Source organism: Heliangelus exortis, chromosome 5 (genome assembly GCF_036169615.1).
Source record: "Heliangelus exortis chromosome 5, bHelExo1.hap1, whole genome shotgun sequence".
NCBI classification, from domain to species: Eukaryota; Metazoa; Chordata; class Aves; order Apodiformes; family Trochilidae; genus Heliangelus; species Heliangelus exortis.
Window position 1 is genome coordinate 21,822,176 of NC_092426.1, and position 24,891 is coordinate 21,847,066.

Below are 24,891 nucleotides of genomic sequence, written 5' to 3' on the forward strand. Positions count from 1 at the left end.
ACAGGGTCTATACCAGAGAAAGCCCCTTCATACAAATGGCCATCAGAAGAAAGCAGGGTGGTGAGACTCAGTCACACCAGGGCCAGGGTGAGGGAGGGACTGGCTGCAGAATGCTGTGCTAATTTTGGGATAACGTCTGCACAGTGGGTAATAACAGCAATAGATTTATCTTACAGGTGTTCCTCGTGCTGTCAAGGTCTTCCAATGAAAAACATGTAGCGTAATCCCTACCCTATTCAAAAGACAGGAAAATCCTGATGCATAGATGAAATAATTCACCTGCAGTTGAAAAGCAGGATGGGGAAATGCTCCATCTCCTGGGTCATAACAATGCTCTGTTCAGGGAAAATGTCTCCTCAGAGGAGGAAAAGAAAGGCACTGTTTCTGAGTGCCACACATACAAGTTCTTTCACTATGCTGATTTTACAATAGGACAAAATCAAATTCCTGCAGTAAATATTGTTACTTTTTAGTGCTTGCTCCGAATACTGTTCTCATTATTCACTTACACCCCTTGCTGATCTACTTATTTACCTATCTCTCTCTTACATACACATGCACGTGCATAGCAAATTCATCCCCAGACAACTTCTCCCCCATCCTGCCAACAGCTCATCATATCAACACAACAGCACTGAAAGAGGATTTTTTAAACTATATTCTAAAATATGAAGCCAGTGTTTTGACAGTGACACATCATAAGCATCAATGTGCAGGAGCACTTTAATGAGAATGTGAGGGATAATCTGCTTCAGCATTCTCCCATTCCAGTGGAAAACAAATTTTCCCCTTCCCCTTCCCCTCCCTTTTCCTCTTCCCTTTCACTTTCCCCTACCTCTTCCCTTCGTTTCCCTTCCCTTCCTTTACTCCCACCTTCACTCCCTCCTTCGCTCTTTCACTCCCTCCTTCATTCTTTCACTCCCTCCTTCCCTGCCCCACCCCCTCCTCTGGCTACAGCTATGACACTCCCCGTGCAGGAAGAATTCAAGCCTTTCATGTGGTGCAGTCCCTTCTGTCTAGCAGTCTATCTTGACATGAAAAGGTTTCTCTGTGATTTGTATTATTTTGATGTAAGCTGTTAAAATACAGCAAAAACACTGTCTGATTATTTGAAGATAAAATCCAGGCTGGGTCACGCATTTCTATTGCAATGCTCAGTCTACTTTAAATTGATGAGTTGAGGGAATATTGGAGGATTTTTATTCTCAGTAGTCGTGACAGGAGGATGAGGGAAGTGGGAGTGAAAGCTCAATCCGTTCTGAGCAGCTTTCCCTCCAGTTCTGCTGAAGGTGTCTCTGAATCGTTCATCACTGCAGATCCAGTGCCTACAGGCTTGGTTTGAATTTGCTTTTATTATCACCACCATTATTCTCAGAAATGTTGAATCATTAAAGTTATCTGTGAGAAAAAGATATTTATGATAAAGAACCCTTGATCTCAGTTGTTGTCCCCACCCTCCGCACTAGGGCACATGCAGGAGACAAACACAGCCACTCTCTCCTCCAGGCCTCTCTCTCTAGAAACTGAGACTTTCAATTTTGCACTTTCATTGTGCTCTGAACCTTCAGGCAAAGCAAGAGTCTCTCTCGGAGAAGCAGATCCGCCTGTCACTGTATGTGCCGAGGGGCTGGCCAAGAAGCTTAGGACCTAAGGTTAAGTTAAACTCATCTTCCTTCAACTTTTGACCAGCACAGAATTTGGCTGTCTCCAGGGATGCGTTCCTCTTCTCTCCCCTTCTCCTCCGATGGGTGGCTTATCTGTGGAGGGAGACAGGGATGCTTTTCATCAGATATGAGAGGGTGCAGGAGGTAGGTGTGTAGGAGAGCAAGAGGCTGTGCACGGTGCCTGTATAGACAGTACAACGACTGCGTGGGTGGGCAGAGGGTGGTGAGGGTGTGCAGCTGTCAGAGGGCAAAGGCATGTCTGCAGAACTTCTGACAGAATGTCCTACTGCCTGGGCACCACCTGTCCAGATCAAAGCCTTTCCCAGATACCTGCTGTTATGCAAAGGTGCCCTGCAAACCCCTGGAAGTTTTGAACCTGTAGAGACCTGCAAATATTTCCTTGCCTCAGATGCTGGTTCTATCAGGGGCAGCTTTGGGGCATCAGGGAGACACACTGAAACCTCACCTTGCCCCTTCCCACCTACATCGAAGGAAAGAGGGATTCTCTGAGGGATGGAGCAGGCAGACATTCCTCTGCTCTCTCCATGGGACTTGTCGGGACCTCAGAGCCCCAAGTACACCCTTATTCTCCCCAGGACTCCGGGTCGTGCGAGGCGGAGGGACCCGCAGGAGGTGCAGGTGGTGCTGAAGGGACAGCTCGGGGTGGTGCTGAAGGGACAGATCCGGCAGTGACAGGGCCGGGGCAGAGGCAGGGGCAGGGACACGGGCAAGGAGGAACACGAGCAGGGATCGGAACGGGGACACAAATAAAGACACGAAGGGGGCAAGTGATGGGGGAGGGAACACGGGCAATAGCAGACACATGGGCAGGGACTGGGAGAGGGACGGGGCACAGACACTGGCAGGGAGACGAGCAGGGGAAGCGACCAGAGACGGTCAGAGACGGGGAAAGGAGAGAACTGGACAAGAACAAGACTGAGGAGGGAGACAGAGAGAGAAACGGAGCGGGAGATAGAGAACTAAGGCTGAAAAGCATACGGACAGGGAGAGGAGTCAGGGCAGGAGACGTACAGACACAGGGCAGGGACATAGAGAGGAGGGACAAGGGACAAGGCCAAACTGAGAGACACAGAAAAAAAGCAGGAGGGGAGAGGATCGGGCAGACGCCGGGCTGTGCTGCGGCTCGGGTGCCGGGGGAGTCTCGGCATGGCCGGGAGCGTCTGCCGCGGCGGACGGGAGCGGCGGATCCGCCGGCGCCAGACAAGGCGGTACCGGGCTTCATCCCGAGGAGCTCAGGGAGAAGGGGGCTGCGGGGTGACGGTGCAGCCCCCAGCGCTGCGGGGCTGAGGCGAGCCCGAGCCCTCCGGGGCCGGCGGGTCTCTGCAGACACGGCAGCACGGGGGATCCCCTGGGAGTGCTCGGGGTGTCGGGGCACCTACACCACCGTTCGGTTCGGTGTCCCGGGCTTTCCTGTGACCTGGCTATGCAGACTGAACCCCTGGGCCGGGAGTGCCCTCCCAGCCAGCAGAGATGCTCCGTGCCCAGCCGGAGCCGTGGCTGCGGGTGAGGGGCCGCCCCGACTCGGTAGCCCAGCTCCGCAGGTTGCATCCGGACAGCACTTGACCAGCTGTTTTGTGCATTTTGTAATTTCCTGCAGAGCAGGGCAGCGGTCATAAAGGCAATCTGTAGATCCGTGGCTTTAAAGGATAAATTAGAGCACTGGATTTGATCCGTATTGCAGTGGATTAGAGCAACCTCTCCCCCCTCCCCGTCTCCTCCTCCCCCCCCCCGTCCCCTCCCCGCTTTCGATTCACTCCCCCCTCCTCCAGCACCACCTTTTTTTCCTCTCATGCAATACCAAAACTGACCCTGCCTGGCAGACAGACTCAGCTAGACGAGCAGAGAGCGGTGCCCACATCGCCGGCACACCGCGGGAGCCGGCTCTCCCCTCCAGCCTCCGCGGCCCCTCCGGGGGCATCGCCGCTGCAAGTTCCTTGGAGGGAGACGCCGGGGCCGGGGTGCCTCTTCCGGGAGCCGGGAAGCGTTCGCTGCCCAAGGGTTGTTCCTTTGCCCCTGCCCGGCCGGGGACGAGGGGAGGCGGCGAGGGAGAGCGGCCCCCGGAGGGCACTTCCCGGAGGCAGAGGGGCCGGGACCCGGCAGGAAATGGAAGGATGAAGTGTGCAGCCGGAGCGGTGATGTTCTTTCTCTCCTTGCTTTCCCCTGCAGGAACGTAATCCGCAATGCTAATTCTTAGGTTGCTCAATATTGTCGCTCCAGCCTACTTCTTGTGCATCTCCCTAGTGACCTTCGTCCTCCAGATCTTTCTCTTCATCCCCAGCATGTTCAGAGACCCTTCCACAACCCCACTTCTCTCTCCTGCTCTGCTGCATGGGGCCCTCTTCCTCTTCCTCTCAGCTAATGCCCTGGGCAACTACATCCTTGTGATCCAGAACTCCCCAGAGGACTTGGGCAAGGGCTTAAACTTGGGCGAAGGTGCTGAAGTGGTGTCGGACTGGCTGGATGGAAGCAGGTCCCCTGGCTCAGCCTTGCCCAGCACCCACTTCTGTAGACTGTGTTCCAGAGTCACTCAGAGGCATGACCACCACTGTTTCTTCACAGGGAACTGCATTGGGAGCAGGAACATGCGAAACTTCATCATGTTCTGCCTCTACACCTCCCTGGCTTGCCTCAGCTCCCTGGTGGCAGGCATGGCTTACATTTCTGCTGCACTCTCCATGTCCTTTGAGAACCCACTGGCCTTCCTCACTCTTCTGCCTCACTCCATCAGCCAATTCTTCTCAGGTAAGGATTCCTCCTCAGAGATGAGGAACGTCTTTCTCCTCTAGGGCTCCTGTGATTGAGGGTGACATGATCTTCCTCAGATAGCTGTTTGTGGGAGGCAATAGTGAAATGGGAAGAAATGGAAATGGGAAAGAGGGAGAATTGGCTGTGTTGAACAAAATCTCTTTAGTGTCTCATAGGACTTTGTTTCACCTGAAATAGAGTTACAGCACTCCAAGTTACAGTGACAGCCCTATTTCTTATGCATCAGGCTCTGCAAAATGCCACATAGCAAGCTTGAGGTTATGTAGACAAGGGCTACCTGTCACACCAAGAGTGTGTTGCAATTTGACAGAGCAGGTGGACTTCACTCCTTCTACACTCCTTGTGAGGAAAATCTTTTGCCTGTCCTACAGGCAGTTGGAGCATCTGTAGGTTTTCATATCCTACATGTCCACAGATTGCCTATAGCCAGCAGAAATAGTCTCTTCATCCAGATCCATTCACACCCTCTAGTCTCATCCACCTCCTGCTTCCTGGCAGCACAAACTGACTGAGATCTTGCCATCCTTCCAGCACAGGAGAACTGGGGTTCAGGCAACAGAAACCAAGAGAGGAGTTAATGCAACATGATTAGCCACTTCTCTTGTGACCTCAGTCTGGGACACAGGTCCACAGAGAACCAGGGGAGATTCTTTGTGCCTGCTCTTCGCAAGAGCTCCACACCAAAAGCAAATTTCTCTTTCTTATTGCTCCCATCCCTTACCCTTCCCTCTGCTTCTCCTCTTTACATTTCTCCCTGCCTTTCCACACATCTCTACAACCCTTATCCTTCCCTTGATTGACAGTCAGCTGAATATGAGCCAGCAATACGCCCAGGTGGCCAAGAAGGCCAATGGCATTCTGGCTTGTATCAGAAATTGTGTGACTAGCAGGACTAGGGAAGTAATACTGCCCCTGTACTTGGCACTGGTATACTTGGCACTACTGCCCACCTCAAATACAGTGTTCAGGTTTGGGCATCTAAATACAGAAAGGACATTGAGGTGTTGGAGAAAGTCCAAAAAAGGGCAACAAAGCTGATGAAAGGTTTGGAAAACATCCCTTGTGAGGAGCAACTGAGGGTGTTGAGGCTATATAGTCTGGGGAAACAGAGGCTGAAGGGAGACCCTATCACTCTTTACAAATACCTTAAAGGAGGTTGTAGTGAGAGTTGGGTTGGTCTGTTCTCATTGGTGACAGATGACAGGACAAGGGAAATGGCTTCAGGTTGTGTCAGAGGAAATTTAGGTTGGATATCAGGAGAAAGTTCTTTACAGAAAGGGTTGTTAAGCACTGTAACAGGCTCCCCAGTGAGGTGTTTGAGTTTTCATCCCTGAATGTGTTTAAAAATTGCCTGGATGTGGTGCTTGGGGACATGGTTTAGTAGCGGGTCATCAGGAATAGTATAATAGGGTTAGGATAAGGCTGGACTTGATGATCTTGAAGGTCTTTTCCAGCTTGAGCAATCCTATGATTCTATGATTCCCCTTCCTGATTGTGCTCCCATAACTCTTCCTCTGCTTTTCCAGCCTTGCCTTTCAACACACCTTCAAACTCTCCACTCTCAACCCTTTCTATGTCCAAATGCAAGAGCTATATAAAACCAGGTCTCAGAGGAGGTACTACACAAACAGCCTGGAATGTTATTCTGCCCTGCAAGTGACTGCAGAAAAAATGCCATTTCCCCCCCCCCCCATGCAAGTCATACCTCTCACATTTAGATCAGCTTTTGTTAGAGTAAAATAGTTATCCCATATATTTCAGCTTTGCAGATTTAGCTGAGCTCAGTAGAAAGGGCCTGGAAATCTGTTTTTGTTCATGCACTATCCCCAGAATTGTTGATTATGATCTGAGTGTGGAGTCTCCGCTGCTGGGGATACAGGAGCCAGAGAGGTCCAAGATTGCTTTTCAGATTCTAGGCTGGGTTTGCAGTGTTGCCATCTGAAAACTAACAAGTATCTCTCTACTCGGCAAATTAGCAGATTTTTCATGGTAATCACTGAAAGACAATAAACATAAAATCCTACCACGGCATTTTTATGGAGTAATTTTTCCAAGCGGAAGAGTTTTTTTAATAATGTTGCACAATCTTCACTGGCATTAAAAACACTGGGAATTATTTTCCCCTGTGCCTAAGCTCTGCTCAGCACAGCAGCCTGGGAAAGGGAGCAGGGATGTGGGAGGAGATTATCAAGGAATTAGTTCTCTCTCTGACTCTGTGGGCACATCTGCACTGAGCATGGCCCATGCATATGTTTGAAGAGCCACTGAAGTGCCTCAGCTCTGGTGTTAGCAACTGCAGTGCCAGAGACAGCATGTGGGCTGTGTTTAAGTGGAACACAACAGGGCTGGGTGCAGGGCTGGAAGCCTGGGCCCAGAACACCCTTGAGAGGCAGCAGCTCCCAGCAGCTCCCACCCAACCTCCAGCTCATTTGGGCTGAGAACTGCTGCCTCATACAGCAGTATATTGGCATGTGGCATCTTGGTTGCTTGATAGGAAAGGCCTACTGGGTTTCTACCAGGACATTTAACTTCCAGTTCAAGAAAGAAAAACGTAGCTGGAATAGTTACCTGGAAGGGTTCTCCAACCAATATTTTTCAGCTAACATAGCTATTACTTAAACGTTGTTGTAGGATCCAAACAGAGCCTTACTATAGCATGGAAAAACTTGTCCTTTCTTCTTCTCCAGCATGGTCTCTGCACTGGATGAGGAGTAAAGGGGGATGACAGGTGCATCTGCTGATCTTATGTTAAAAAAGAAGAATTTATTGCTTTCATGATAGGAAAATTTTCAGTTGGCTTGTTCTGCCCAGACTGTGCCCATACACATTTTAGGATCTGACCCATAGTCTACAATTTCAGCCTGAGATTCAGCCTTTCTGGCATAGATAAAGTATGGCAATAAGCCTGAGATCACACCAGGTCAGTTAGAGCAAAAGTGAATCTGCAACTAAAATGAACTGTGGTGATGAGGTACAAAATGAGATTACTTTTGTAAATGCAAGTCAGATGGATCCACAAAAAAAACCCTATAGAAAATGCTTTATGTTGGTAACCTGGATAAAAGGTTAAAAAAAAACATGTATCTGGGAAGCAGGGCTCAGAGATGCTTGATCTTTGCAATGGGAAACAAGGCTAATTACTTACTTTATGGTGAATTTCAGCAGCTCATCAAAATAAAGCTTACAGACACTTTGCAAAGGCTTTAAAGAAAACAGCTGTCTTTCTCTATATCCCATCTGAATATCAGCTGTAGGAAAGAACAAGCGTCTGTCACACTCTGCTCCAGCAAAAAAGGGACAGAGAAGCCCACATTTAGCTCTGGGCTTTCTACCTGATAGGTTAAGTTAATCCAACAGAACTGATATGAGGATTTGTCATCATCCTACAGGGCTTGCTCCTCCCTTGCTGTATTGCATATGAAGCCCACTGAGCTGAATGGGATCTAATGAGAAGGGAAAGATGACATTGCATTTAGGAGGGAAACCAAATTACTCCAGTGCCTTTTTTCAAGTAAGGACAATCTCTGAAAGCTCAAGGCTGTAGTCAGTGTCCTTACAAATCATTCTCACAGGCGCCTGGTAGCTGAGAGCGAAGTTTGACGTGATGGTCGTGGGTCAGCCCCAACATCTCACAGCACTGCCAGCTGGAGAAGCTGGGCTTCAGAGATTGCAAAACCAGATAACACCGTCTAATCCAGCCTTCTGTATAAGAGAAGCAAGACACACTTAGCCAGACACTCCTGAATTGAATTTAAAACCTGAAGCAACCACGTACTTGTTTAAGACAGCACACCTCTGCTGTCCCTGTAATCCCTACTCTGTCAGGATTGCTCTTGAAGGGTCTTAGAGTGACCAGAGCTTTCACCTGCCTGAGATTGTCTGCCTCACGGTCTTCCAGAGAGATGGGAGCATGTGAGAGCTTTATCATTTTTAAACCTTGCAGGAACCAATGAGGGGGTATTAGCTTTTTAAACCAGAATGGACACACATCCAATTTTCTTTGTGTGCCTGTGTAGATAATATACCTTTGTTTAATAATATACTGATAAACAGTATAAACATGTGTGTACCCATTCATGTGCACACATAGAGAGTGTTATTTTAATGGGTTCAGATCTGCCTGCACACTGAAAGGTCATTCAATGATACCTGCTATTATACTAATATTTTCTAGAAGGAGTTCGAAAATCATTGCAGATGAAAGGGTTGACAGAATATTTTTACTTAAATATATTCAGCACAAATGTATACCACAAAAACTGCTGAATTAGAAGCTTCAGACCTACAAAATATTTCGAGTATTCTAGCAGGTTTAAAAAGGGAATTTGGATTGTATTTTGGAAAGTTTTCTGTTTCTTGCATTCATATGAAAACTGCCTTTACTCAATGACAGAACAGTCATTACTTATTTTTTTAAACATATTTGATGTATATATACTATATATATATACAGAGAGAGATAGAAATCCCACATCTTTCTGCGTAGTATTAATGCACACAGTAAAGCTTCAGGAAGAATCTCCATGCTGTAGGGCTCACATCTGTTTTCAAAAGGAACCTAGAAATCTTACATTCAGTGTGATGAGCAGGTAGATCCATTAACCATTCTTCAAAATACTGCTGAAATCCTATAGACATGTTTTACTTATGGCTGAATTTTACTCTGTAATCTAGATTCTTGGATTAAAAATGAAGGGAGAAGAATATGGAGACCATTATTATTATAGTATTTCCCCTGCAAGGTCCATTGCATCAGATGCTACAAAGGAAACATTTTTACACAGTTAGAGCAACCAGCCTGTCTTGCTTCTAACTCCCTTATTGTGGCCAAAGAATAGAGACAGCTTGCTGATTCTTGAGCCTGAGTGCTACAGTGACATGTGAGGTGTGTCTAAACCCTTTTTTTTTATTGTCCTCCCTACCTCCTGGACTCGGTCTGCAGGAGCTCTCCTTAGCTCTGAGATGTTTGTCATCCTCATGCTCTACCTCTGGCTCGGGATTGGACTGGCCTGTGCTGGATTCTGCTGCCACCAGATGCTGCTGATCCTGCGTGGGCAGACACGGTACCAGGTGCGGAAAGGGATGGTGGTACGAGTCCGGCCCTGGAGGGAGAACCTGCAGGAGGTCTTTGGCAAGAGGTGGCTGCTTGGACTTCTCGTCCCTGTGCGAAACGTGGGATTTGACCACCGTAGGCAGAAAGAGAAATAAAATCCTTGGGCATGTGTGTGTATTCCATGCACACAACACCTACCCTGTTCTCTCCCACTGTCTCCTGAATCACTAAAGAGCTGGACTACTCCATCTCTTGGGATTGCGGCCTCTATAGAGGAAAGGACTGGCTATCAAAGGGAATAAATTTAGCATATTAACGAGGAGATCACAAACCATGTAGATGAAGAGGTACTGCAGCTTAGTAGTCACATCACTGCACCTGTGAAAGTGGCAACAGTATTTGAACTAGCAGAAAACTTAGTCAGACCCTCCTGTGGCTTCCAGCCTGACTCCTCCAGCCTCCAGCTCCAGTAGCTACCTGACATAGTCTCTAACAAATGGCAGTAGGAGCTTCCAGAAAGCCAGGGCTGTTGCGGTAGACTGTACGGTGTCTGTTCCTTGGGAAGGTTTTACAGGTGCCTTTTTGGCTGTTACGTACTTGAGTTATCTTCACAGCACAGAGAAGCCTTTAATGACAGAACTGCAATGCAATCAAGCTGCCCTGGGAGCAGGAGCAGGCTATGCAGCAGGTAAACCTCTCCACTGGCTAGAAAATTAGGAAGAAAACACAGCAAAATTCAGAATTTCTCGTTTCTGTCCTTCATCTGCTTCCTATGCAATGATACATCAGGACTGCAACTTATTTTTAGCAATCCTTTGCCCAGTGACACAGGCAAATCTGCCCTTCTGACAGGGAGCAGCAAGCAGATAAATCATGATCAAATGGAGGCACAAGGAGAAGAAATTGCAGAAGTGAATGGAAAGGCTGTGTTTGAGAAGCTTGCTCGTGAGGCAGCCTATGTGTGCCTGTGAGGGGGAAGTGTGGACACACAGCAAGCTGTCAGAAGGGTGCCAAGAGTCCTGATGGTGTATCTGAGCCCTGATGAATCACCATGTCACTGGGAGCACCTGCACCATTAGTGCTGTGAAGAGTTCAAAATCCCAGAAAACAGGGAGGTTTCCCAGTCGGTCAGGACACTTCCCTTTGCACTAAAACAAACAGACAAATGTTTACCTCAGACATCCCTGCCACACCACATTTATAGGCTCCCCAGGGCAATTCCCTCTTGCATTGCTGCAGAGGGGTAAATTCATCCATGTTATAACTCCATTAAGGAGGTTAATGGAATTACTACAGGGATTAATCAGTCTAATGTGTCAGTTGTTTTCTAGCCACAGCAACAGCCCATGAGATCAGTGCTGAGATCCTATGCTAATAGGTGCCTTAAGAAAGGATACCATGACATCTCTACCAGGATCATAGCACTGAATTCCCCAGCAGCTGCAACAAGAACCCTCTGTTTTGGCAAACTGCATTATCCTATGCTGGCTGAATAGGAATCCATTGCTTCTATTTAATAGGCTGGGGAGTATGCTGACAAGCCGTGAAAAATGTCATTTCTTCCTCAGAATTGCTCTCAGTTCATCCCAGGTAGGGAAATGAACCTACTTTCATCCTTGTGTTTCTCATGAGCCAGAAGAGAGGCACTCATTCCTACAAGCTTTGTAAGCATCTTTCACTGCTTCTCACTTGCATACACATTTGTACCAATAAGAAAGTCTATTGTGATGAGAAGAATAACTATGAAAATATATTGTAAAAACCCTTAGTCGGATAATTAAAACATAGGATATCTATGTCCTTCCACATTATGTGTGCTAGCATGAATGCACCGCTGTTTTCATGTGTAATATTCTGTATTTTCACCAACAGTGAACAATAAAAAGTGTTCTGGTTTTTATGTGAGATGTATTGTGCTTTTTGACAGTTCATTAGCTGTCTCTCTGCATTTGTTACAGCATACACATGGACATGTCGAAGGAAACAGGATTTGTCTCTTGGCTTTGCCAGTAATTCATCATACGACTTTGGATATGTCCTTCACTCTTTCTACTTTATTGTAATGACCAATCTAAAAATGGATCTAATAAACAACTTGCAGACCCATTCTAATTTCTATTTTAAAATTACACTATCAACCTCCATTGAAACCTACAGGAAAACCGAGCTATTATCGTCACCCACAAACAGCATCTTGATGTAAATTATTCCGTATTGGCACAGTGGCATCAAGGTGAGCAGACAGTCACCTTGTCTCTGGAACTGGAGCCAGCACCTTGTGCCATACACCTCACCTTGGCAGGGTTCCCAGAATTATTCTTATTTCACAGACTGGTTGATGCAACTCCTTTTTTGTATATGTCTAAAGGCAACAAGCTCCCAAAATTTCAGACAGCAGCTTCCTCATATCAGCAGAAATTATGGTTTGACAGGCACACCCTCTGCTTTTGGCATTTGATTGATACTGAATTTTCAGGCAGTTCACAGCACTGGGTGCCTGCTGCCTCGCTGCCTCAGGCTATGAGCTTTTTGGGGCTGCATGCTGAGAAGGGCACAACCAAGTCAGAGTTTCAGTGGGCCATTCTGCAAGGACAGTCCCCAAGCAGCACGACAGGATCAGTTGTCCATGAAGCCTGTTGCCTCTTCATGCCAGTTTTGGATGATGTCTGGCCCCTGTGTCAAAATCACAGCTGTCTGCCTTCTCCACCAAGTCTTGGATCTTGCTGAAGCAGAGAGAGATCTCAGCTTGAGTAGTTGTAACACAGTGCTGCACAATTGTTTGTTTTATCTGACACTCATGCTTCTGGCTGTAAATTTTTGTATCATCATTTTGTGCAGATAAATGGTTCCTCTGCAGCAAACTACTGGATTTCAGCAGTAGTGGCAGGACTTTGAGATGGATACAGCCATTATAATGATGATCCTCAGGGAGAAAAAGCTAGAAAAATGTAACATTAGACTGACTTTATATATTGGCTTGCATGGCCTGCCCAGTCTGGGGTAGAGTAGTGGTAAAAATTGGGAACAGCTCTTTAATTATCCATCTGCCCTGTCATCCCTTCCCTGTCATACCTGTGCATCTGCTTACAGAAATCCTTGGCAAGAAAACACACCAGGCCTCTAAAGCTGTGAGCAGAACCCTTGCTCTCAGTTATGATTGAACTAAGTGAAGGCTGAGCTCAATGGCAATGTCATAAATTTTATGATTTCAATAAATTCAAACCTATTCAATGGGTCTAAAGTTTCATATGGATGAATAATAAAAGCTTCTAATTTTCTATGCTTAGAGAGCTTTTGTTTATTATTTGCATTTTTTAGATATCAGATATCATCTGATATTATCAGATTAAATAATAATAAATATTATTTGCAAATTTATTAGATATATATACATTAGGTATATTTATTAGATAAATATATTTTGGAACATGATTTCTTTTGACAATGTCTAAATATTTATAAATGTTTTTTAAAAAAAAGGGGTTCTCTGGCTTTAGAAAATCCGATGAGCATAATTTCCTTTCTGATAATGCTTGTGACTGAAGTAAAAGCTCTCTGTTGCTTAAGAGCTTGCAGAAAAAACACAGACCTTTGCTTAGAGGCTTGTCTATTTCAAATATGGCTACTTGGAAAAATTGTGCTCACTGTCTCAGAAGTCTTTGCAATGGCAATATAGAGCAAATTAGGTGATGAAGCTGTGAAGTAAACCGGAAGAAGTATGTTCTTAAGTATAGTAAGAATCTCATACAAAATAAGAAGTTGATAGTTTTCCTCTTCATACTACATTGTTGGGCAACCCTCAAGGCCTGCATGCAAAAGGTCTTCATTGGATATCCTCAAAGGATACAGAGTTAAAACATGGAGAGTCTCAAGTAATAAGCTACAGGGAATATATGTGAAAAGATAATGTGAAACAGCATTTGTCTGGCTTAGGAAATAAGGGAGATTATCACAGTCTAAAAATACGTGCAAGGAGACAGAATAAATGAATGAGGAGACTCATTAACTGTAAGAAGATATAGCTGAAGGAGGACAGGCAGTCCTGAACTGAGAGAAAGAAAAGCTGAGGTCAGAGCCCAGGGCATCTATGTTTAAAAGTCAGAAAAGAGCAATCAGAGAAAGCAGTTCCTGTGAGAGCAGAAGTGATTCGGTGTTGGTAGGGGTGAGGCACTGGGAGCCACCAGGTGGTAGGAGGCAGCACAACAGAATTCAAGTTATCTTAATAGATTGTTGACACAAAGAAAGCCCAGACTGAGAAAACTTATTGCTAATCACTTTCTGCACAAAAAAACCCTCACAGCCCAGCAGGGCCAATAGGGCTTTTCTCTATTGAGCAGCAAGTGATGTGCTATAAGCAGGAGGGGCTTGTGTAGACATCATAGGTAGCAACGGCAGACTCAATACTGTTCTATTCAAGTTATTTAAAGACTAGCCAGAACTATCATGGTTGGAGTAGAGCAATTACTTACTTGTCCAATATAAATAAACAAAGGGGGAAGAAAATATAAAGCATATGTCAAGTTCCTGTGCCCTGCTACATACATAATTAATGGAAAGACTTATATTAAAGAACAGTATGATGTTTTCTAATAACTACGTCCATATCTACTCTCCTAGCTCTTTTCCAGAAAGCTAGGGGAATAAGGAGTCCTTGGAGACTACATCAGAAGTCAGCAAATACAGACCAATTAGTGTTTCAGTCATTTTATCAAGCTGTTCAGCCAGCAGCCTTGTCTTCATCACACTAAAGAAGTGTTTGCATTGGTTGTCCAACTGAATTTAGCTGGGAAGTGATGTCAGAGCTCAGGCAGGCCAGTCCCATGTCTCTTAAGGCTTCTGGAGCCAGAATCTAGCCTCCCAAGGTGTTAACAAATAAAAACCCCAAGTTCTAAAGTACCTGTGTCATACAGTGCACAGTGCCTCATTTAATATGTTGTCAGACACCTTAATGATAGTTACAGAATAGCAATCAATTAAAGAAAATGGAGCATGTTGATCAGTTTTCTTCAAAATGGGTAAAGCAGCAGATGGCAATAGCAAGCTCTGCATATGAAAGAGAAAGCTCACCTTGTGATCAATAGGGACAGGAAAGTTTCATTTGTCTGCTATTGATTTTCTAAATACTGCTGCTGTATCTACCTTGATCTTGAATAGTTATCAACTCGGATTTTCTGTGATCACTGCATATCCATCAGCTGAGGGGAATGCACAGCCTCTGACATGTATCCCAGCTGTTTTGCTCATTATATCTTTACCACCAACCATTCCCAGATTCCCATAATTGTTATCGTGCCTGACTGGATAATTTCCATTAAATGTCAGGTCTTTCAGCTGCTTGTGCTGGATAAGAAAAGACGAAAACACAAACTTATGTATCATGAGACTGCTGAAAACATAGATTGGTTTGCCACAGCTACATCTTTAAGAATCTTATATACTTACTGGGAAAAGGGGTTAACACAGTGGACCCACTTCAGATTGTCCTAGGAGTTAATAAGCAGCTTCTGAATGCAGCCTTGTCACAGCGACTGTTATCAAGGAATGACGTTATCATCCAGAGCCACTTGAGACACAGATGAGCTTTATGGTCAGTGACAGGAAAAAAAAAAATCCAGCATCATCAGCCAGGACCTCTAATGGTTTATGATTGCTGGAAGCAAATCATTGACCAGTATAACATAAGGAGTAGGTTTAAAAGTGAACTGCCAATGTCAAACAGGTCCACAAAGTCCAGATACTGAGAAAGATGCTTTGAGAAGAACTTCTAAATAACATTACCTAAAAGAGAGGTTATCATTTAGTAAATGAAGGCCAAGCTCAATGGTAATGTCAGAAATTCTATATCTATACAATGGCTCTAAAGTTTCATCAGGAGCCAAGATCAGTATTTTGAGCAATAGAAGTTCCTTGAACACTTGGAGAATCTGTCCCTCTGCTGAACTACTTAGCTCTTTACTAATCTTCACTGAGTTTGATATTCAAAGCTGTCCCAAGATGTTGTCTCAAAATATCCAGTGCTTAGTTAAATAAGAGTGGTTTATACAATACTGAAGACTTCCCAGGTGCTCCCAGTAGCGTATATGGATAACATGATTTTCTGCTCCCAAGGACACCTGTAACACTCAGTGAGATGGATTTATTTGAGAAGACCCTGACTAATCAAACAGTTTATTAAACTAAGAAAAACTTGACTGAGATTTTGGAAGTGTTATTGTCAAGGCAAAGAATTATTCTTTCCCTCTTCAAGTCACAGTATGAAGTGTAAAAAAAAAAATCTTTGGGACCCATCTATCCATGTCTCTAAACCAGTATGCACTAGACTGCAATTTTATGAATGCTTTAGCTGCCTTCTCTTATATTTCCAGTGTCACTAACCACCCAAGGAAATAAGCCAGTTTGTGGATATTAAGCCATGAAAGAAGGCACAAGGAAATAAAAGAAGTGACTGCAGAAAGCCAAAGGTGTCAACAAGCTATCAGTGTTAGAGTTCACGGAGACTTGAAATATTTTCAATAGCTTCTGGAAACAAAGGTCCAGTTGAAATGTCAAATCAAACTATAAGACTCAGGTTTTGGCTCCCAGGTTTTCCAGGTATATTAATTCAACCCACTGTCACCTCAGATCACTCCATTGCTCCAGGCTAGTCAGGTGTTTCAGAAATTTGTCTATATAATCAATAGAGTTGGCAGGCACAGTCAGTCTGGGCAGAACCGATGTCCTACAGCAAGAGATGCCATCAGCTCAGAAATAAATGTGACTGTACAAGCTGCCAACAGAACACTAAAACACCCTTAACTCAGACTAGGATCTTTCATGTAACAAACAAGCTTTCTAACAGATCTGGATTTGAAGTAGAAGAAATTCTGTAGTCAGGCTGGTGATAACCACCACATCTCTCCCTTTGACAGTCTCTTTTTGGCTTTGTGTACTGATGACTCCGTATGAACTAACTTGGCTAAAAGTTTTTCAGCATCATCCAATCAGCTACTGGCATCTACAGGGAAAGGATGAGTTTCAGTGGGAGCTCAGTAGGATATTCATTATGTTGATGGGAAAAGAGTAGAAAAGTGTGAAATATTTGAAGGAGTGTGCCAGCCCAGCCTACAAATTATAAGGATGATAGACAAACTCAATATGAGCCTGCAAAACAAGATGGCAGCATTTCAGGCTGCTGATGAATTTGAAGCAAAAACAGACAAACAAACAAACAACAATAAACCTTTTCCACTGTGCTTTCATGAACTAAAGACATGGACTATTATATTCAACTTTGCCTTCATTAGTCAAACCATACAGAGTCCACAAAAAAGCCATGCATGATTAAGAAACAGAGAAATGGATTTTTAAGGGGAGAAAAAAATTGCCTAGCTTGGGTAACTGCAGCCAAAGAGGATGTGTGGAAAATGTGGCAAACGTCCATGTATTTTGGAGAGTGGGAGAAATAATTCTTGTTGGATAAACAAGCATCAACTAGAAATAGAGTTCCATTTAAGAAAAGGAAATTACATGTTAATGTTTCATGAAATACTTCCAAACAGTAGTTATTTCACTGTCAGCCTGTAGAATAAGGTTAGTTAGAAAAAGAGAAGCTGAAATCTTCACATCTAGGAAGCTACAGAAGTGAACAGGGTACAGCACAGGCAAGAAGGAACTGCTGCCTGTTGCTGGGAAACAGTAAGGAAAAACAAACCAGAGAGGCTCCCACTTTTTACCTAGGCATTTGCTCAAGCTTAAGCCAAGAGGAACTAGATACTGATCATACTCACCTGGGATCTGTTTGTATTATTATGATTCTTTGCTTTTCTGCATTGCACTTCTTGCCACCTCAGCGGCATTCAAAATATTTCTTAGTAACAGTGCTTTATTCAAGAGACATAACATGAAATACAAAGAGTTGTGCAAACAAAGTAATTATACATAGGTGATCTGTGTTGAAAGAAGCACAAAGCAGTGTTTTTGCCTTCACTTTAGAAGCATGGGACTAGAGCATGTGATTCCCATGTGGCTTCTCTTTGTAAATGCTACAAAAAAGCATTTCCCACAGTAAAGATTGGCAGATGGCAGAGAACTTCACCACTCTATGTCCCTTAAGTAGTCTTCTGTTAAGTGATGAATTGCAATGGTATTTCTCAGCATTTCACTATGATACCTCTGTGTATATGTAAACTGAAGAAAACGTATCTATGTTTCTATTTCATTTTTTTTAACCTTAAAATGAACAGTTAGGTATGTTAGCTTTCTGAAACACAGCCTTCATACGGTTTGTAGAAATAAAGAACTTCTGGAAATGTCACGATTCTTAAACAGAGCAGCTACATAAATAGATGCAAACTTGGATGTCATAATAGATATAAGATCACTTTTGAATGCTGACATACATTTATGATATTCTTTCTTTTTTTCTTAACTCTTGCTCCAACTCCCCCTCCATCCAAATCTAATGCAGGGAAGAAAAATTGATAAAACATAGCAGGTCACATAGAAAAGATTTATGTGGAAGGACTGGGAGACCTTCACAGTATCTGGGAAGTACGAAAGAGGAGAAAGTAGACATTTCATTAACTCAGCTATTATTATTTATGAATCAACTGGAATGACCTTTTTATACTTGTTTGATAAAATTTACTTTCAGAAACCCTAGTGGAAATGTAACTAATACATAATTTAAGTTTACGGCAAAAGCCCAAAATTAAAGTTTACATTTAGGTCTGGGTGTTAGGAAGCTCAACGGATTTTTACTCCCATAGGAAGTTCCTAAGGCATTAGAATCATTACTCTGGAAGTCAGAATTCTCCAGCACTACATCAGAGAAAGTGAACCTTTTGCAGTGAGCTAGCAAAGTGTCAAGTCTTTTAAAAAATGTAAATTCTTGGAGGAATTCTCAAACACTTGGGTTATATAGGTGCACAAATAGCAAAACTGTGCCACTAAAGGTTCTACAAGGCATACAAAAATTTAACTCATTAACACACTAGTACAGATTACAAGCCTTCTGAGAGAAATATACATCCTCATTCTATCTCAAAAGTCAGCCCTTGCAAATCCTATGTTCTGATCTTTTCTACTTTGGGCTTTAACAAATCCCAATGTCTCTCCAATAAAATTGTGTGAACTTTGTAAATACACATAAGAAAGCAGGCAGAAGCTCCACAGATTAAGAGACAATAAAGAACATAGTCCTACTAGATGCAGAGCACTGTAGCTCAGTCCAGGAAAACCAGATCTAAGCATATTCTTCAAGCATAGACATTAGTGACATAACTCCAGGTGCACTGCTGACACCCTTCATTTTACTCCTGCATTACTCAGTTTTGTTGGGCAGACTGCAATTCTTAGTTTCTTCCAGGAATGCATAAAGGTATTTTCCTGGTTTCAAATAGTGTAACTTTTCAGATACAGAAATGTGACATTTGATAAGCCTTTTGACCCTAGTTTCACACCTTGCATTACTACAGTTACATGAACAGGTTTACATGCTGGAGAGGAAAATTTCATACATGGGTGTATATTAGTACAGGAGTGGGGACAAGACAGATGTCTGCTTACACCACAGAAAGGATTTTTTTGTGTCTTCACTGCAGCCAGCTAACTGGCTCCATTCCCCTTGTCTTCTCAACCTTAAGATATAAAAATTCCCTGGATAGGAACAGAAGTAGATTTTAATCCCCTATACTCATTCTGTTCATGGTTTTTCAAACCATAAGGAACCAGTCTCTATACTCAATTGTGGAATTACATTAGGGGAAATTAATCCAATGAGTATATAGTTTAATTTATTAAGGTGAAATAAAATAGGTTAGTATAATCTCACAGATGCTCAGCCTTTACAAAATCCAGCATCAGACCCACGACAGCCCACAGCCATGGCTTGTAATAAATATCAACATTGCAATTCTTACACAAGAAGCTTAAAGGACTTCATGATAGGGAATAAGTATTGCTTTTCCCATTTTACAGCTGAGAAGATCAAAGTGCCTTCTCCAAGGTGAGACAAGGAACAGAGCCTGGGGATATCTCAGTTCCAACTGTTTGCTATTGTTTCAAGTATTTCATACAGCAGCAGGAATGCTGGTGCCAAGTGCTTTTGAGGTGGGTGCAAGTTGTATGACTAAAGCTACAAATTTAAGTTTACAGCATACATTTTAGCTGGAAGAAAGAGAAGGAGAGAAGAGCAAGTACTCCAGGAAAGAAGCAAGTGAATTCATCTCCACCACCAAGATATATTTCATCTTATATATCTAGATCAAACAGGAAAAAAAAATCTTTGCTGTTAAAAACACAGTATTCAGATTTTAAAAAAGAAACCTGGAAAATAGATTTAGGACACTGTGTGGATGGTTACCTTAAAATTTACTTTCATGCATCCGTGAAAAAATCTGTGGTAACATTGCTGTTCACTATTCTCTTTCTTTGCCTTTGCTCTCTTTTACTAACAGCTGCCACCTAGTTATGGAATTAATTTTGTGGAATTAATTTCATCTTTTCCCACTTTCTTCCCCTCAAAGACCAAGTTCTCACTCAAAGTTCTCTTATTTTATCTTTTACCTGATGTTCAGACTGTGGAAAAGGAATGGAAAATCACAGTATCTTGACAATGGTGTATGATTGAAAATTAACATTTTGTCATGCCAAGGAAATACTGAATGTCAACAGCAATCACTAAAAGAAGATTGAGAGCTGATATTAACATGTCATAAATATCACATGTACATCAAGATCTTTTTTGAGTTAATAATAAAGAGACCAGGTCAAAAGCATATGTTAAATATATCAGTGCTAATGGTACTTGTTGGACATTAAGTGTGATCACAATTGCCAATATCAATTTTGTGCCAGTATGTGAGTTCAGGTTAGAGCAGTTCTGACCTAGAGTTTGGGTGCCATGGAAATGTATGAGAAGACTCCAAGAAGAAATGAATGCATAACAGAAAAACATTCACACAAATAGAGACTTATTTTTAGTCTTCTATTTTGAAGGGCCCCAAAATGGATGCAGTAACCCATACAATTCTGTTATTTATTGAAAAATGATGTGTTAAGGACTGGTCTTGCATCAGAACAGGGTGTGATAAATTACAAAAGCATGCCTGAGCTAAGCTATGGAGAACAATGGGGCAATCCCCACACTAATGTGAGATGCAGGCAGTGGCCTGTTACTGTTATTATTTTTTAAGGGGTAGTAGTGAATCTTTACAGTGCTACAGAGAGCTTGGCTGTTACTGAACCAAGTGCCAGAACAGTAAGAGGAAGTAAGCATGAGGGTACTCCTCTTGAGGTGTTCACCCACGTATAAAGAGATGTTATAATGACATGGAACAGGAAAAGTGATACCAGGGAGTAATCTTTCCCCCAGAACTTCGGGATTTTTATTTTATTAGCATTCATCTGTTTCTCACCCAACTAAGCTCACTGATAAACTAACTCCTTTTACATCAGGTGGCTGTAGAGTCTCAGGCTGGCAGGTGTTTAGGTGCTGAAGAGGCAATGGAATTTGAAAAAAAAGCACTTCTTAGAAACTTCAACAAAGCTTCCCAAAACATAGCTGGCCTAAGGATCAGGCAGAGGCCATTCATCATTCTGCTTCATCTAACACCACTCTTCTAAGTTTGGCTGTGGAAAAGATGCACAGGGTAACACACGCATAGGCAAGTTTTATCCTTGCATCCCAGACTTTCAAAGAAATAGACCCATAGGCTTTGGCTTTGAGGTGCATGTCCAGACTGCCCAGCTTGATTTTAAACTCCTAGAAACTAGTCAGGGCCATTGGTGCATCTGTGCACAAACACCCAACTCTGAACAGCATCACCTAACTACAACAAACTCTACCCAAACATTGCCACTGCAGACCACAAGCACTACAGTGATAAATCCTCGGTGCAGTTCACTGCTGTGCTCTGTTCCAATCTGTGCTGCTGCAGCTCCCATTACACATCTGGAGGTATTTCAGTATTTAGATTACTATCTTCAAGCTCAGGCTTGCCTCCCTTGCACAACTAGTGTGGTAACAAATGTTGCTCTAATTCCTTCTGGCCATTTCTCAAACAATTGATGTCAGCAACCTGCTTTCACTCAGAAAACACTACTGCTCAAGGATGCTGTAAGCATGGTCAGTAATAGGTTGAACACTGAGAGCCAATTTCACTTGATGAATACTATTCTATTCTGACTTCTAAGCATGTTTGGACATGTTGTACAGCATTATCATTTGTGTGGGAGACAATATGTAGCAAGAATACAAAACACTAGGCATAGTTAACATTCACTCTGGGTAAAACAGCTTTCCTACTCTCTACTCATACTTCCAACTTTCCACATGAAACGTGGCTCATCTCACAAAATAGTCATTGAACTCTGCCTCTGGCAAATGTTGAGCAAGGCCCATCTGGTACAGTGATGTTTTGTATCAAACAACACCCTTAGTATTTTTTCAATTGGAATTTTTAGGGGTTTGGTGAAAAACAGTATTTGTACACATTGAGTTAGCAGTTTTCACAGGAGATGCTGCTTCATCCCCACTTACTCAGGAGTCCTCCATTACTGTCCTCCTTCAAATGACTGAGCAGTTTTGGCTGTCTGTGAGAGCTTCTGCTTTTTTAGCATGAGGTGATGGAATCACTCATCAAAGCTGGGGTTCTGCTTCCTGTGCAGGCAATGAAGAACAATCCAGAAGAAGATGAGGGTAAATGGAAATAACATCTGCCACCCCCACAGACCAGAGTATTTCCATAGTGCTTGAGATTCACTGAAAAATTAATACTATGACTAATGCCACAAGACATTAAGCTTTCAGCCAAAACACATATGCTAAAAACAGGGGAGTTTCCCATTGAAAACACAAAGTTTTCAAGCTGTCTTACCTATTAAAAAATTAGAATTGGTTTTCTGTCTTGTTTTCTGTTACTGGATTTCTTATTCCTGCTAAATATAAGTGGTTTAAAAAAAAAATCCCACCCTTATTGCTGTGGAAAGAGGCAAGATCACCTAAGTGGGCCTGGTAAGAGGCATTCCAGTTCCATTAGACTAACTCAATTACCTTAATCACAAGAAGAAAACAATGAAGAATTTGATGAAACTCTTTCTGGCCCTGAAAAGCCCACATGCTCCATTTCTTAAAATGTACAAGCTGCAGAAGAAATCTTTATGCTGGCAGCACTCCATTTCAAGATGGAAATTATATTGCTGCAGTGCAGAACAGTAAAAGCATTTCATAAAATTTTCTGTTGAACAATTAAAAAAAAAGCCAGATGTATTCCTCTTGCATAATGATGGCAGCTTGATTTCCACTTCAAAAAGTAATTCAGGACATTTTAAACAATGGTTATTAAACATTTTAAAGTCAGCAAGTTTGAATAAGTTGTGATTTAAATTTAACAGAAGCTAACCAAGAAGCTCTCAGGACCACAAATACTATTTTCATTAATTTCAGACCACTGAGAAAAATTTCAGAATAATATTTATACTTCTGATGGTTTAACATGTGTCACATGGCACAAAATAAAGCCAGAATTAAATACAATAAACTGGATGGTGTGAAATGCATTCCAGCCATGGTTTCTGAGCTGATACAGAGAGAGCTCTGTTAAATGCTATTTTCTACTCTTATTTTGAAAATGCTATAAAATTGGTTCTTGAGTGTAACATTAATATTACTTTAAATAACTAGAACACAACATAAAATTACTTTTTTAAAATCTAATGGTGAAAAAGTTTTCAGCCAGAGAAGTAGAGGTAACTAATCAGTGTAATTGGTCTTCTTTAAGAAGTTTGTTTTGCTTTCTGGCTGCAAACTGCATCCAATGGAGTGTGGAAACATACACAGAGGACAGGGATTCACCAACAGCAAAAGCAACAGGTCCAAGGATGATTTAACTTGTGATCTGATGCCATGGCCAAGGCTGTTGTAAAAATGAGGCCAATTAGCAGTGGGATTTGATGCTGTATGACCCCATTGGCAATCCTGTTTTACTAGTTATGTTAGTGTTTCAATTAAAAATGCATTTAAATAATTTTGAAGGATTGAAAGAAGAGTGCCACAGATGAATAAAGGATTCAAAAGATTTGAGAGCTTAGTCAGTTACTTTCAAAAAGAAAGCTGAAGAAGGACTTGTTCAATTTGTAAATGCCTACATTGAAAACAGCAATATCACAGCATGCACTTCAGTTTAGCAGACAAAAGGCAAAAGATCTGACAGCTGGATATTGAAAGAAAACAAATTCAGGCTCAATGCAAAAGGCACACTTTAAACAGTAAGTAGTTACATTTTGAGCAGTTTGGATGGATTCTTCATCATTAGGAGTTTTCAAATCAAAGCAGGATACTTCCTCTAAAACAGGCTTTAGCTAAAACAGGAATTTGAGCAAGTCTAGGGAACTGTGATCTACAAGAGAGCAGAGTGAACACAATGTGTTTCCGAGTCAGAGTACAATGCAACAGTTAAGTCTGCCACATGTCACATCTGAAAGGATATTCCACGTTTGAGGGTTTGAGAAGGGAAGAGAAGTCTCATGCATTTTGGACGCTCTGGACCATGCAATACAGTTGTGACTAAATGGCTGTATTAAACAGCAGCCTGAAAGAAAGCATCACCTACATACAGCAAAAGTGCAAATTTGTGTAGGTAGGGACCTCACATCTCTGTTCTAGGAATCAGGCAAACAAGAGCAATACCAGTACGCTCTGTTCAACCTAGTGGATGCCAGAAATTTCACAGGTCAGGAGATTCCTCAGCCTAAGCCTGTGGGAGTGTACTGCTACTCTAAGACTGTGTCACCAGAAAGAAAAACAAGACAGATGCAGATCATCTGGAAGAAGCAATTTGCCTTTTTGGGCTCAGTGGAAAAAAGGTGAATAGCCCGACAAATAGACTTCACCATGTAAAAAAAGAACCAGCCATATGAGACAGGGACCTTAAAATTTCCTGCTTGAATTGTATCCATACCTTTCACAAATACCAAATTTGCAAATGAGAGTTCAGTCTCAAGGAATAAAATTTCTTCAATGGATGGCACTTCTTTCTGAATGTAAAGTACTTAGATTCAAGTTATGGCCTTGTTGGTGCCAAGTAGGAACTTCAAACAGAATCTCTTGTGCCTTAGGAGAGGATGTCATACCACAGGCTGCTGGATGTTCTAGGAATGGCTGCCCCATTCTCACTGTAAGAGTCATCTTTAAACAAAGAAGAGACCATGTAAAAATGGTCACTTATTGAAAAACATGTTTTACTGAAAAACTACTATACAGATTTAGTTGAAGGATGTTCTTCAAAAGAGTGTCAAATTTTTCACCCAAGTAATTATTTCAGTAGTCAAAATTCTCACTTCACAGTTCAGAACTTCTGCATACCCAGCTGGCATGAGTAAGATGTAGTGTAGGAGTTCACCCTCCAC

General features: G+C 42.7%; 1 protein-coding gene across 1 annotated transcript; it reads left to right on the plus strand.

The window, feature by feature from the left end:
- Positions 1–3,452: 3,452 nt before the first annotated feature.
- Positions 3,453–11,409, plus strand: ZDHHC22 (zinc finger DHHC-type palmitoyltransferase 22). The gene is made up of 2 exons (XM_071745902.1): positions 3,453–4,427; positions 9,394–11,409. The coding sequence occupies exons 1-2, from the start codon at positions 3,866–3,868 to the stop codon at positions 9,657–9,659; spliced, it is 828 nt and encodes a 275-aa protein (XP_071602003.1). The 5' UTR covers positions 3,453–3,865; the 3' UTR covers positions 9,660–11,409.
- Positions 11,410–24,891: the final 13,482 nt, after the last annotated feature.

Coding starts and splice junctions, on each gene's coding strand:
- ZDHHC22 (XM_071745902.1), top strand. CDS start 3,866: ATGCTAATTCTTAGGTTGCTCAATATTGTCGCTCCAGCCTACTTCTTG. Junction 4,428..9,393: donor CATCAGCCAATTCTTCTCAG/GTAAGGATTCCT, acceptor CTCGGTCTGCAG/GAGCTCTCCTTAGCTCTGAG.